General features: G+C 41.4%; 1 protein-coding gene across 1 annotated transcript in view; it reads right to left on the bottom strand.

Moving 5' to 3' along the window:
- Positions 1–15982, bottom strand: part of DCAF6 (DDB1 and CUL4 associated factor 6) — a gene marked incomplete at its 5' end in the record, with an annotated part of 184359 nt that overhangs the window by 86175 nt on the left and 82202 nt on the right. Inside the window, 4 exons of the mRNA XM_019523908.1 lie at positions 662–755; positions 7920–8134; positions 11227–11362; positions 12495–12608. Of these exons, the coding sequence (XP_019379453.1) occupies positions 662–755; positions 7920–8134; positions 11227–11362; positions 12495–12608 (559 nt within the window). The remainder of the gene's footprint in view (positions 1–661; positions 756–7919; positions 8135–11226; positions 11363–12494; positions 12609–15982) is intronic.

Genomic DNA, 15982 nt, shown 5'->3' with positions numbered 1-15982 from the left:
TTTATGGGTTTTAGGATTATTGGTAAAAGTATTGTACAAACACAAAGAAAGGGAGTAGGGATGGCAGTTGAAGCAGAGAATATCAGAGAAATTAACTCCCAGAGCACATGTATAAATGCCCAATGATTCTCCCAGTAGAAACATAATGCTTGTGTGAACCCCGAGTAATACTTTACAGGGGCAGGAATTCAAGTTAGTTTTAAACAACTTAATCGTGGTTATTCATGAGCCAGTATCAGAACCAATATAGAAACCCTACTGATTTGACCCAGTATCTCCTGATTTTACCGTTATAAAAGTATTTCCTCTTGTACCCTTACCAGTACTTAAGGCATGATCTACATTATGAAAATTCAGAGATGAAGCTACGTTAATATAATACAACAAATACTTGCGTACCACTTACATATGCCTCAATTTGTAGCCCTCATTTTAGGGTAAATACAGGGTTGAAACAATACCAGTGAGAATGGCCTTAACATACACAATGATCTCAAAATTACTATATTCAATACACTGTCAATTCAATGTGTCAAACTATGAATAAAATATTCTAAAATTAGACAACTCTTAAAAACTCAGGGTAATTTTTATCTTAACTATATGTACATTTCAGGAATACTAACAAAAGAAACCCAACCCTCCTCTTCCCACACATTACCATCTCTTTCGCGTTCACTCTCAGGCCTTGCTCTCGGTCCTGTATCTGACCAATCACCTCTTAATCGCAGTCGTTTAACAGGAGGCTGCCGCAACTAGAATAATAAAGATAAGAAAGGACATTACGCAAACACAAAACTTATTACTCAATTCTTCTCTTTTATATATGTAAGTAATTACTGAATGATAACCTGTGTATACAAATAAAATAACACTACTAGGAAAAACACGATTTGACCACAAAAAAACCAAATATTTCCAAAAATACATAACATATACATTAAGCACAATGCTATATTCAGACATTAAGGTTCACTTTAGCCATACAAAGGTACAAAAATTCCAGGCTATGTTCTGTGTGCAACTGAGTCTTTGTTCTTTGTGTACAGATTTTTTTTTTTACCATGATTTACATAGTCATAACTTTAATACATTTATCAAAGTGTGCATATTACATAGGAAGTTGGGCCTACATTCTGAAGCAGGGTAACTCTATTCAGCAGCTTTCCATTGTACCAGACTAGAAATTCTAAGGCAACTTCCATTTTTACTCTAACTGGAATTTCTAATTAAATGTGAAATTAGTAAGCATAGTAACTCTTGCAATTATTTTAAAATACTAAATGCAATGCATTTTACCTTCCATTTGGGATTTCCAGTTAGATACAGATTTCTGCATTAACTATATGCCTGGGGAAGTGTAAGTCTTAGTGGTTTGGTAAGAGGCATCTGGGTCTTTAAGCACCCAGGGAAGTCAGTTAGGAGTTAGCTGGATATTTCTATCTAAACAATCAAAAGTGAAAGAGTGGTGCTAACACTTATCTTAAATGTCTGAATTTAAAAAGAGGAAAGGGGTGGGGAAAATTCATGGCAAAAACCTATTGCTTCAACCGTCTGCAGACTTGGAAAGATAATATTGTATTGCGTAACTGGAGTTAGGGCGACAGGGGCAACTGTTTAAAATCGGGGCGGGGAATTCAGCAGTGATGGAGGGAGAGAGAGAGTAAGGCTGGGACTAGGGAGGGGGCAGGAGGAGCACAGCACAGCCTGTCGGCCACTCCCAGAGCTGTAGCAAGGAGCAAAGCATAGGGAGCTGTCAGTGGGTGCAGGGGTGTGGTTCTTGCTACTATACGCCCCCCAGGAGGGCTGTGGGCTAAGGATCTGTGCCGGGCTCTTCCCAAGGGTGGGGAGATGGGGGGTGCGTGCCCCTGGATCAGTGCACAGGATGAGAGCAGGTTGCTACCTGCCCCAAGCACAGGGAAGAGCCTGGTGCTGCCGCTGGACCCAAGCTCTTCCTGGCGTTCACGGCAGGTGGCAGCCTGGTCTTGCTGCAGCCTGCTGCCACTGCATGCTTGGGCCAGTGGCAGCACCGGGCTCTTCCCAGTACTCAGGACGGGCAGCAGCACTGGGAGGGTAGGGAAGGACCTGACCCGAAACCCAGAGCCTCCTGGGATCAGAGCTGGGAGCCCTGTGGCCTCGAGCAGTGGCTCCAGCTCCACAGGTGGGTGCTGAGCACCTAGGTGCAGCCCCCTGACACTGGGAGCGGGGCTGAGCTCTCCCGCCTGCCCCCCTCTCCTCCGTGGGCAGGAGTCAGGGCTTGCAACTACCAGTGCCCGGCACAGGGCCGCAGCTGGAGCCACGGGGTGCAGGTGGGACCCATCTGCCCCGGGAGTGATTCCTGTGGCCCATCTGCCCCACCGGGGTCAGAGCCAGGAGCCCTGTGCCCCCAGGCAGCGGCTCCAGCCTCGTGGGCCTGTACTGAGTGGCCAGGTGCAGCGCCTGCCACAGGAAGCAGGGCGGGCTCTCCTGCATGCCCCACCTGGCAGGGCTTGGAGCAGGGTGAAGCCGCCAGGGTGCAGGTGGGACCTGCCCACCCACCAGCCCCGGGAGCAATTCCCCTGGTCTGGCCTGCGCCGCCCAGGGTCAGAGATGGGAACTCCACACCCCCAGGCAGTGGCTCCATCCACCCTCCGCTGGCCCCCGCACAGCCACCGCCACACCCTTGCCCCCTGCTCTGCACGTGGCAGATGCCACTGCCGCCATGTCCGGCTGGAAACCTGTGCCTCAGGTAACCAGCACAGAGGTACTTTTAGCTTACCAGCACCACCCATTTTTCAGTTCAAATCCCTGTTAACCGGCACGACTGGGGAATGGACCATTCCCCACTCATGCTGGTTGATAGGGATTTGAACTGAAAAAACGGTGTAAAACAGTGAAAACCGAATTACTTTAAAAAACCAACCAACCAACCAAACAAAAATCAGGGAATTTATTAGTGAAAATCCAGTAAAAACTGAGAATGTGGAACACTATGAATAAGGGTCTAGACAACTCAAAGAGGCAGCTGACAGATTTTGCAGGCAGATCATGAGGCCGGCTGCCATTTTTGAGGGTTTATCGTGGCCAGGCCTCCCCCCCACCTGTGACTGGCCAACGAGCTCCGGTGGTTCCGCTCCCCACCACTGATTTACACAGGGCTGTCTGTCATCTGACCACCCCACCCCCACTTGGTGGAGAGGGGCAGGGCCGCACGACAGGCAGCTCTCAGCCAATCAGCAGCAAGGGGCAGGGTGAGGGGCGTGACAGCCATTTTGCCTGGTCACCTTCATGCCAGCAACCTCCCACCGCCACAGGCTACGTAGCTAGGAAGACTGCTGGCTTCCACTGGGGAGCCAGCAATTAATTTTTAGTACGTTCATGCCCAACCCCCAAGGATTTTGTGGAGAACACCTGATTTGCAATTTCTGCAAAATCCACACAATCATGACTTGGGCAGTTCCCTACTGATGAAGTGACCTTGTGCTAGCTAGCTAGCTGCACTTCGGTTAGTTTATAAAGGTGCAAATCTGCCCTGCTTTCTACTATAAACTGCTGCTACATGGCTGTCTACTAAGTCAGCTTTGGGAGAAGAATCTCACACAGCAAGAAAAATTAACAATATAGCAGCATCTTGCAGGATGGCATGCTGTACATACGAATTTTTCCAAACCAAGTCACACAGTGCATGTAATCTGTTGAACAAGATGGAGGTTGAAGCAGATAGAGAAGGATGACCCAGACAGCATCTTCATCAGTGAATTTCTGGGTCTTTTTGAAGGAAAAAAAAGAAAAGAAAAAACCTATTCTAAAAGAAAGAAAAACAATTGTGTACTTTTATTAAAGAAAAATGCTTAAAACAAGGAAAAAAACCTTTACTTGCCAGGAATTTGAAGTCTTTAAAAAGTCTGTCAAAAAAATAAAGAGGCCTAATAAACTATTCTTTAACTATCCATTGAAAGCCAGATGATCAAATTTAGCTAAGTTAGAAGCAATTAAAAGAGGCTACGGCTAAGTACAAGCAGCTAATAATCCCAAGGCTGAATTGATTCAACCTTTGCAGGTTAGTTTAAGCTGCATGCACTGAACTTATAAGCAAGTGAACAGACATTCACTGTTGATTCCAGAAATGCAACCATATGCCCGCAGTGCCCAAGGCCAGAAGGTGGGGGATGCTTGAGCACACCTCCCTGCTTGGCTGGAGGAGACAGCTTGGGCCAAGGCTAGCCTGCCCACTGTGCAAGGGTTGGGGGGGGCTTGCAGGAGAAGTGCAAAGCATCCAGGGATCCTGGGGGACTGTGAGTTAACTTTAATCTGGAGGGAACCTGGGAAAGAAGTTCAATAAACCAACTTATCTAAATCATTTAAGTGTGATACTACATCCATCCAGCTTTATCTTAAACCAGTTTTGGCTATTTTGAAAGTATTTTATGTGCACTGAACTTCTGTTGTCTTACAGATTGTACTGGTTTCCAGTCACTTATACTGGTTTATGTGTAACTTCTGTCCCTAGCCTATGTGATGAAGTTGTCTAGGTGAGATGGATTCTAGTCTGCAGCTTTGGTGGGTTGCACTTTGCGGGGTCTCAGCAACGGTAGGTTTTACTGTAAATAATGCTTGTAAGTAGTTCTTTATGCCATTTTCACCTCAGGGGCAGATGGCAGCAGACCCAGAGACCGTACCCCTTGACTGGTTCCCCATAGCAATGTTTCATTGTATTGGGTGAGTGCTGTCCCCAGGTTAAGACTATAGTTCTGCAATTGTTGCAAGTGGGACTGACTGAGCCCGAGAAGAGTGAACGAAGCTCTGAAAGAGCTGGGGGGAACAGAAGGTCCCACGGCAGGCAGGAAGAGAAAGTCCAAGGGAGGACAGAGGGAATTGGAATGGCAAAATAAAGACAGTTTGTTTTGAAGCAGTGTCTGCTGTGCTTCTTGGGACATCTTTAAAAGAAATAAACATTCCCTCCTTCCCATGAGCTGACCAAAAAAAAAATGGAGCCTGTAGTGAAGACACACTGGGACTGGCTGTGGGGGGGTGGGGTCCTCTCAGGAGAGGAAGACTGAATAAGGCCGCTTCTTGCAGAAGTCTAGAAGAAAGATTTTTCCCTTCCCTCCAAGAAGGGGCAGGTTGATCTTTATTTTTCATGATATGTTACTCTTCAGCATTCTGTGCAAACCAAGCTGGTGATGGTGTCCAATATCATAACCCACCATTACAAATAGGTCTATTTTACATTTCAGTTGGCAGTCAGAGACATGGTAAATTAAAAGGGCAGGAAAATTTAACTCCCTTGTTAGAGCCTTGAGGTTGACTCTTCTGTTATGGGTTAAGATACACTGGCAGAATAGCCTGGGGAACCTGCAGTGGTATCTGGCTATGCTGAACCATTATTGCGAATAAATATAGAATGTCTAGGGCTTTCAATTTGGCATCTTTGTATAAAATAGTATAAAATAATTTAGAAAACGTTAGATGAATAAATCTAATTCAGTTTTGTAACTATATGATAAAGTTAGAAATAACAGCGTTTAAAAATCTTAAGTAGCTTCATTATTTACCCTAAATTAGCAAGTGTTACTGTATAAACCACATAATGGTATTTATGAAAAATGTTTTCCCTAAATTCTTAATGTAGCCTTATGTGCAATAATTTGTGAAAAATGCTTTGCCCAATACAGCAATGGTGAGTGTGTAGCATGTATTGCCCATTAGTCACCTTTAAGACATGTTGATTAATAATGAGTGTTCTTAAAACCCTGGACAGAAACGGTCACCGATTATTAATATAATACTGACAATGAAAAATTTTTTAATCCAAGAAGTTCTTACTAAATTAAAATACTTGAAAGTTTTTGTAACCTACCACATACATAATGCTGAATTTATGAAAGAAACATATTTGAACATTTCATAATTATAAGGTTGTACATAAAGCTTGTAAATTATAACAAACAAACATGATTTCTCTTTCTTGTCTCAGGTATATGGCAAACAAAAAACTAAGTCATATTTGTTCTTCAAACAATCTTATTTGAAAAGACATATCAATGAGTTTCTAAAAACATGTCTGTTGATCCTGCTTGTTGCTATTTCTGTCTTGAGAGAAACATTCTGTTATTACACATGGCTGCTTCTAAACCTAGAGTAGAATTTCAGATTAGCAAACTGTTCCAGAGCATTTAGCAATTCCCAGCAAAGTAAAACTTTTGCCAATGCTGCATGTAAGGACAACTGGCCTTAATGGGAAACTATTCAAAATTCCAGCACCATGGAACAAACTTCACACCACGCAGAGGAACCAGAATGTAATTTGTTAATTAAATAAAATGTAAGTCTTTTGTTCTATTTTACTGTAAACAGTATTTATTACAAATCCAATCCTAAACATGTGAGGCCCAAGGCATCTGGAAACAATTTCTACATTAACGAGCAGGTGAACAACTATTCAGGGGAACTCTTCATACCCATATTTGCCCTGGATGTCCAGAGTTGACTACAGGGCAAGATAAAATAGAAAGGACAAGCAAACATGAATACCGTTACATAAATTAAGGTGTAATTACTAGACTTAAATGCAGGCAAGCATGGCCTCAACCCAATATTAAAGCTCGCCTTCCCTTTTTTCAATGTTTGACTGTATTGGTAGCCAATTAAAACCCTTAATTCAGGAGGTTCTGTTCTATTTGACAGAACTAGGCTCTTTAATTAAAAAAAGAAATCTGTTGCACTTTACCTTTTTTTGTTAAATGTTCTCCTCTGACTAGATTACAGAACTATAGTGACAAAGCAAGGCAGTTCAAGAATTTTCATTTAAGCACCTTGTTTTTGTAAGACTTGTATTTTATTTAAAACCTTGGATTAAGGGAATTGCTTCAGTTCTCTAAGATTTTGTTGAGCTATACAAGTTGAACCATCCACACAGAGAACTGACATTGACAGTCTTGTCTGCACAACCTATGCAATGGTGCACAGCCTTGTGTTTCCAGGGCTCTCCCACATAACTCCCATTTCAGTAACACTGCCAGTATCTGTATCTCCAAACAGTCCACACTATTTTTCTCCTCTTTTTTTCCTCTCAAGTGGCAGAGCCACAGGTAAAATATGTTTTTAAAACCATACATCTATAAGGCTTAACTATTTTCGCTGAAATTAGAGACCTGAAAAGTTTGCCCAGAAGTCCTAAACACTGGCAGGTTTTATGGGTATACAGGGAGTTTCTTCAGTTTTCTGAAATGTTGTTGGGTCTTATAGGTTGAATTGTATACATCGAGGAGCACTGACATTGGTGACCTTATGCCTGCACAACCTACAGAAACCATAGTGATGACTACAAACTACCAACAGGTAGAAATGAAACCTAGGTACGGACTGCAAATCCTTAAGTAAAGTACAGTATCCAAAATCCAGGGCTGGCTCTGACAATAGCCCAGGACATTTCTAAAAGTATGTATACATTTGTAGTTTGTAACAGGTACCAAAATGACAGGTTTTTGAGGAATATGCACCAGTTATGCAAGCACCACCTCCTATCTAAAGTGTCTTGACTCTGCTATGGAGGGACTAGTTCTGTGTCCATTCTAACTTTGACTTTTGATGAAAATGTCAACACAGGTGGCTAGCTAGTATTAATTGTGCTTTTTTGCAACATGAACTGTGGGAATTGCACTGAAATCCTCAATTCATTTTCCATAAGTTACTGAAAAGTCACCAGGTGGTAAAACAGGATTTGGACAATAAGTGGACTATTTTCCATCTGAGCTATCAAGCACAAAGTAACTTAGCAAGTTCTCTCACAGAAAAGAAACCTCCAAAGTATTACCTACATTTTCCAACATACTTCTTAGATCTTGGAAAATAATAGGTCAAATTCTTCTCTGCTGTCAAGGCACATGAAGTAAAAATAGTGAAACAGGTATAAACAGTTCATCCTACTGAATACTCACCTCTTCTCTTCTCTCTTCAGCAGAAGGAACTTTAAGTTCTCTTGCTGTGTCATCCTTGGGATCAAATAAGTATATGTAATCTGAAGAATAGCTAACAAGGATCTCCTGACCATCATCGCTGTAGCATAAAGATGTTACCCTGCAGGATTTGTTATTAAGGTGTGGAGGAACAAAACGTGCAACCATTCCAACTGTGCCCCGGCCAGCATAATTACCTAAATAGTAAAAGCAAAAGAACATGAACTTATTTTGACACATTTTCAATTAGCAAATGCACTGTTTAGCAAGCAAAGTCTGAATTATAGCTAGGGAAGTGCCGGACATTTTGTAGTGTCCTTATTTTGCTAAATATGAAATAAACAAATGCGAAGTCAGATCTTTTATCTTGTGCGTGCTTTAATAGAGAAAGGAATATAGTAACGCACACGCACGTGAGCATGACACATTATGGGAATGGAAAAGTTACCAACAGAAAGAATGTTAACAATGGAAACAATTATTTAAATGCATCTGGATCATCTCATTTATGGACATAGTGATGTACATCTGCACACTCACCACTCCTTCCCCTTGATATTACAGAATTGCATAAATTACCATGCTTCTTTGACTAAGTCATCTCACCCAGTAATTAAATAGTCTTTAATAAAACAGAAAAAAATCACACATCATTCACAAACACTGTTTCTATTTGCCCCCAAGAATTATAATGGCCAACCAGGAGTAACATTCAGTCTTTGACCAATGGCAAGTTCAATGTTTACTATCTCATCACCTAAGGCTAAAACTGATCTTTTATATCACTCCAAGTAGGCTGGAATTCTGCTTTTAAATGAGACAATGTTAATTTTTCTGCACACAATAATTTAGTGATTCTAGGGGCTCATCTTTCATGATTAGACTGGATAGGTTAAGTATTCTCTTTTCTAAACTTAGCTTTCCCAATAGGTCTGAGCTGGAAACAAAACAGAAAAAAGGCTTTGCAAGCAAAGAGATATATAACATTTCCCTGAAACCAAAACAAAATTTTGGTTTCTCTTCAGATTGTACAGCTGTAACCTTAATATATGATGCTATTGTGTACCACAGGTTTCACTGGCATTTATTTGGGATGACTGAATGCCATTAAGTAGTACTAAGAAAAAAATAACTGAATAAAATATTTTTTGCTATACTGCATAGTGCTTTACAGATTAAAAAGACAGTTCCTTGCTCTGAAGGCTAATTTTCCTGCCCAACTAGTTGGCCACAGTCATGCATGAAAGTGTTGCTTTTTAACAACAGGAAGAAGTATTTCCTTTCTATTCCTTTTATCAACTATTTTTTCCTCAAGATTCCAAAACAAAACCAACTACCTTCAGGCAAAGACCAGGACCATGATGTTTCACCCAACATCTCAAGTTTCATCATTTTAAGAGCAAGTTAAAAAGGCTTTAAAATGGAAATACTCTGCCAGATTTAGCTATAGATACTGCTACATGCTCTGCTATAAATTCATACTTGCATATATGCAAAATCACCCCTTCCCTAGCTGTTAGATGTAACCTAGTGTACTTTATTTTTCTAGGCAAGGCCTTGTTTTCCCAAGGGAGAAGTTACCCTCCAGTCAAGAAGAAAGGAAGCAGTAGATGCTTCACGATCAGGACAAAGATTAGTGGCATTTGAAATCTACATGCCTGAATGCAAAACTTGCACAAGGTATGGTACCATTTAATAAAACTACCATAAATGCAGGAAGAGCAAACAATAAGGCCTGCATATCTTTCTTCTCCTAGTACTCATAAACCAAAAGCTAGCCTTAGCTGGCTAGCCACTTGATGGTAAAAACGCTTAGTTCCCAGACACTTGCATCAGAATATATACACTTCCCACGTTCTAAAGTAAAAGTGGTAAATTGCCATTCACTCAAATATAAGATAAACTCCAATAATCAATTATATTCTATATATGGGAAAAGTTATAAATGTTACAGTTTTCCAGGTACAGAATCTAAGCATTGGAGGGCTGTCTTGACCCCGCCCCCAAAACCGCTACAGCAGGGAAAGCAGTGGCAGGAAGCCCCCTTGGTTCCTACCCTGCCCACTTATTCCCCTCCTGCAGGCTTCCTGCCCCCTCTGCACTTCCCTATCCCCAGTGCCTCTGCCCATCCCCACCCACCTACCATCCCTTCTCCTTCTTTCCCCCACTCTCTGCCCCTTCCTCCACAGCACATGGAAGCCCAGCCCTCACCTTACCATGCAGCAGTATTGGTGCTAATGTTTGGCCAGGCAGGCAATGCAGCAGTGCTGGCACTGCTGATTGGCTGTGCAAGGGAACATGTTTCCATGTGCTCCCTGCCCAAGAAGAAACCCCAGCCCCAGCAGAGCCAAGCTGCGCCTGACAGTGAGGGGAAGGAAAGGGGGTGGGTAGGGAGACAGAAGCTGCAGAGAGGAAGTAGAGAGCAGGCAAGAGACTGCTGTGGGTCTGACCATTTCAACCCAGGCTCATGGACCAGAGTTGGAACTGCAGCAGCCACCTGCTCCCCTCCTCCACTTCATGTGCAAATGTAAAAAAGGGGCTTTTTTCCCCATGCTGAATGGGAAGAGGGAGGGTTGTTTTATATTGTAGTAAATACAATAGATCATTTAATCTACCAGCTTACCTTAGACACTGTGTAATAACTTTAGACAAAAAGTGGTATGTCATGAGAACTACTGGAAGAATAAATACTTTCTACAAGATTCTACAGAACTCATGAGATCCCTTTGTGTAAAAGACAATAATGGATTAAAGACATCCAAAGCTGGGCTGAAACAGCTGCATCCTATCTGTACTTTACCGAGCTTTCTAGTTTAGTACAGGTATGAGCACCACAGGATCTACAAGTGCAGACATACAATGCTGCAGCTTCATAGATCTAGGTAGAAATTACATAAATCAAGATGGAGTGTGGCCTGCTGAAATCATTAGGTGGCTGCACATTCCCAAATAAGGCTAAAAGACACTAAAACTCCATGGTGCTGCACTAAACCTTCAGAAGCTCTTTGGCTACCCAAGGAGGAGAGTTTCTTTGCAGACTTCAAGTAATCTTTCAAGTCCTTTCCCTGCAGGATGTAATAATTACTTTCTTGGTGCCCTAACATAGGATTTATTATTGCAAGAAAGCTTACATAATACAGAAAAACTATAAAAAAAGCCAGCTTTTAAAAAAACGACAGCAACCTGAATGGTTTAATGTTAAGTGGGGGGGAGGGGAGGGAGAGGAGGGACAGCTAACTACCTCTACCTAATGTTAGAAAAGGTTATTAATTTAATGTGCGTTTCCTACCTGTTGCTCTCGTGCCAAGCATTCGCCGATCATATATTCTTACTGAGCTATCAGAGCAGCCCACAGCAAGGTAATATGGTATTGGCGGACAGATGGCTACAGAAGTGGCAGCACGCCGGCAGTTTATTAAAATATCCTGGAATAAAACAACAACAAAAAAGGCATTTAATATCCCCATAACATGTGAAGTATAATTCTACCCAAAAATTTCTAGAGAAGGGTCTGCAAGATTGCTGCAAAAATCAAGATCTGGCCATGGAAAGACAGATGGCAAGAACATGCTACAAGGGAAGAGCAGAGGATGAAAATGATCAGGGTGCAAAACAGTATGACATCACCTTCAACCCAACAACGGAAGGTAGGGAGCTCTAACAGTGAAGAAATACAAACTGTTCTATTCAAATTTTCTTGTAAAGAAGGACAGACCAGGAGGTGGACAGCAAGAACCACAAAACAGACAGGACCTACCTAAGCTAATTTAAAAGGCTTAGAATAGATTTGATTTATGGACAGATAATTGGATAGTAGAATTTCTTATAGTGACAATAATGTAACAAGCTTAGGGACCAAAAATAACTAAAACCTAAAAAGATATGCTGTGAAGAATACAAACGAGAAGAGGGAGAGAAATAAACGGTACAATGTGCATAATACATGTTCTGAGATGAGTTTATCTTGTTCTGGAACAAAAACACTATGGACGAAATTAACACTTTCTAGGGTGCTAGACCTCCAATTAAGGTGGTCTTATATATTCACTACTCCACCCTTTTTCTATCTTATTACAGTAAGACAGAGACTGATCAATAATTTAAGATCTCAGCAGAGTTTCCATTAGAAACTCAATTTTCAGCACCACCCCTATACTCCACAAAAATCGTAATACCCTCAAAATTGATGAGTTTAGAGGCAGAATATTTCAACCAAGCCTGAAGTAAACTGAATCAGGTTTGATACACCATAATATCTTTAAAAGCTGCAGAGATAGAATGCACCGCATTTGAAAGCTTATCTAAGTCTACCATGCAGTTGGCCCAATAAAAGGTATCACCCACAAAAATTCTTGCCACTTCCACATCTCCCAGACCATCATAGATGCATCACAGATACACCTGCACCACCAAAACTAACTTCTGTTACTATGTGATTTAGTCAGCTCATTAGGAGACTTTACAATCTAAAATACAGCTTACATGATATTGCTAGTGTTCACATTCTGAATGTGGTCACACATTTTGGTCACTGCTATTAGAACATGTGATTCTTACATCTTTGCAATCTTCTTTTGTGCAACTTGTCTTGATCCGAGTATCAAACCACCTTACAGTGCCATCCTCACCACAAGAGAGGAAAGTATAGGGATCATTTGGTACTGTCATAATCTGTAATTAAAAAAATAAAAAAAACAGAAACATTATTTTTTCTTGAAACAATATAAAGTTTATTTCCAAGTTTTCAGTATTTGTGAGCAAGAATAAGCACTGATTCTTAGCTGTGCTGAAGATTTCTATGAAAATAATCAAGAGTAAATGAAATATTGCATTTTCAGCAGTGTTTTAATTATATTTTTAAAAAAATCCAGCTAAACGATACTTTCCATTTTCATTTGATAGGTGAGTTGCACATTATTTTCAATTAAATAATTACCATTTTAACTATAAATAAAACTCAAGTGCTGTTTATTTTCTATTATGCAACAAGCTGACATTTTAATAATCAAAATACCTAGTAATGCAGAAATGTCCACACTATTATGTTAAGCCAATTACATTAACTGGCACTGTTCCTCCAATCCAAGTCGGTCTTTTCCTTTCAAAATAATCCCCCTTTGAACAGTAACAAAGTGAGGTCTATATTTAATCCTCACCCTTCAATTAATTAATTATTACTCTCTGCACTTTTCTTTAATAGTAGCATTACACCGTTCTGATCACAGAATTACTATAAATTTCCTAAGAATATGGTAATGACAGCAGCATTTTTACTTACATATATATTTTTTCTTGCAGTATTTCTCAAGGTACTAAATTTACACAAAATGAAATAACTAAAGTTACTTCATTTTTCTAAAGTTTCCAAAGCCTAGAACTGCTATTAAATTCACTAGATTCTTTCCATATCTTTGTTATACTGCAGTACCCTACCTATAAGGTTTTCAAATGCCTTTAACAAATAGTAACCACTTCATAACAAGTCAGCCATATCAGAATCTACCTTTTAGCCTACTGAAAAGAGCAGCTACTGCAAATTACTGAATTCAGACTGGCAACCCTGCTTTTACCAAAGTCAGTGGAAAAAATCACTTATGGCCATAGCTGGCAACCATCTCAAGCTGCAGGCAAGAATACCTGAAAGCAGGTTAGGTGGCTTTTTCTGCATCCACTCTGGGCCACGCAGCTGAACTGCAGCTTAGAGGCAGATGTGGGAAGGGAGAGAGAAAGCTGCAACAGTATGAACACAGCTGTCTAGACCCAGCCCAGCTCCCTATTGGCTGGAAGCTGCATTTGTTCCCAAACCAAGGGGAGGGGAGGGCACAGCTAGAAGATGCCTGGTACCAGGGCACCTCCTCACTGTTGAGCCTCGGCATAGACGCATGCAAAGTCCTCAGGCTCTACAGTCTGGATCCAGTGGCTGTGGGCCAGATCTGACCCATGGGTCGTATGTTGCTGACCCTCATCCTATGGGGTTAATGCCCTAAATGAACAACAGGCAAAAGCAATAATAATGCAGCAAAAATACACTATGTGCATTTATTTCAACAGCTATGATTTTGTTTTCATTATTTTATAATATTGCAATTTGTAGGTACCAATATTTTGAGGTTACACACACACACACACACACACACACACACACACACACTCTCTCTCTCTCTCTCTCTCTCTCTCTCTCTCTCACTCTCTCTCTCTCTCTCTGCACTTTTTAATATAAACATTACTAGCTCTGATACCCTGTGACTACCTCTATAAACATGACCCTCAACATTGGTAATTGAAAGGTGGTGTATTGACCCTGCTATTTTTCAATTCTAAATTAAAAAAAGATTTACTGATAAAAAAAATGGAACACAAAAGGTAAGAATCATCTTTATAAGTACATTCTCTCTTTCTAAAACAGAATTAATGTGAATAGCAGTGAAGTCAAGTACCTGAGAGTGACTAATTCATCATTTTTTAAATTCCCTGACATAACTACAAATTCTCACAGAACCCCTATTGTGAATCTCTCTTCTTCTCTCTCCTACTGTTTTTAACATATTCCATAACCCCCTTCTCCCTCAGGTTGTCTCACAAAAAAATTATACTCCTTGTGAATTCAATGAGCTGCCTTATTTTTATTTGGTGTAAGTCATGATCTGAAATTACTACAAGCTTCATAACGTGAGCTCAAGGCCAGTTAAAATCTAGCTGGCCATCTAATTTAGGACTACTAACAGAGGCCAAATTATGTTAGCTTTCGTTATTTAAAGAATCCAGTGAGTCAAATTCTATATTTAATATGAGGAGGCAGTTAAATACAGTTGAAAAACAGTCAAGCAGCTTTAACACATTTTCTCCCCACAGTCAAAAATGTGTTCAAGCAATATTAAGTTTCTAACAAACTTACAATACATGAATTCAACGTAATGAAATTCTTCGTTCCACTGTACTACCGCCAACCTACCCTGCTTTGCTTTCATGTTTCAGGAATCTAAAAAAAAAAAAAAATCAACTCTTGCTGTACCATGCAACAACATGCGTTTCAACACTTGAGTACAACTGACAAGTTAGTTGAAACTTGCATCATTCAGATATGTATGTGCTGATTAATTCTTCCTACTATACAGATGTACCTAAATAATAATTCATGATGGAAAAATTCATGGTGTTTAGAGTATTTTTTTTTTATAGGATCCATACTACTTAACCAAAATACTGTGAACATGATCCTCAGCGAGAGTGAAAAAGGAATACTGTTCATTCGTTCCTTAAGACAGTCATCCTCTAACTTTTCAAACTTGACGCACCCCTCAAAAATATGTCAGCTCTTAAATTTTCACTCATTTTTGACCATAGAAAAATAATAGAACAATTCGGTTGCGAAGAGCTTAAAAAGACCACAGGGGGGCATGTCCAGACGAGTATGCACGTGCCTCTTGCCCCATCTCAAACCCCTTTGAGATACGTCAAGAGGCACACGTGGGAATGATAAAACATTCCCTGCGCTGCAAGTTTGCAGCATGGGGACAAAATCAGACATATCCAGCAGTCCAAAAAAACTGCTCCGCAGGACAGTGGGGCAAGGCATGGTCCCAGACTGTGCCTGGAGCCAGCAGGGAGTCCCTCCTGGAGGGCAGACTATCTGATTTCTGGCCAGAGCGTCTCCGTGGTGCTTCTGCTGCCCCCAGCACTGTCAAAAGTAAGTTATGGACATGGGGTGGGGGTTATGGGTGTGGGTGGTAGTGAGTGGGTGTGAGGAGTGCTGGGGGGAATGTCAGGGGCTGTTGGGGGCTATGAGGAGTGGAAGGAGTTGTCAAGGGGGTATGTCCCCAGGTGTGCAGGGCTGGGGACATAGTAGCCCATGTGGCGCTGTGGGGGGGGGGCCGGAGCAGCTGTGGTGAAGCTGGCGGAGCACAGTAGGGCCCAGCCCAGCCCGGTGCGGCTCACTAGTCTGGCTTTGCATTAGAGCAGGCTGCATGGCTCCTGGAGCCACATGACCTGCTCTGGTGCAAAGCCGGACTAGCGAGCCACACCGGGCTGGGCCGGGTCCTACCGTG

The sequence above is a fragment of the Gavialis gangeticus genome, unplaced genomic scaffold (genome assembly GCF_001723915.1).
Source record: "Gavialis gangeticus isolate Ggan-Ray unplaced genomic scaffold, GavGan_comp1, whole genome shotgun sequence".
In the NCBI taxonomy this organism is placed as follows: Eukaryota; Metazoa; Chordata; order Crocodylia; family Gavialidae; genus Gavialis; species Gavialis gangeticus.
This window is presented reverse-complemented; position numbering and strand designations above follow the sequence as displayed.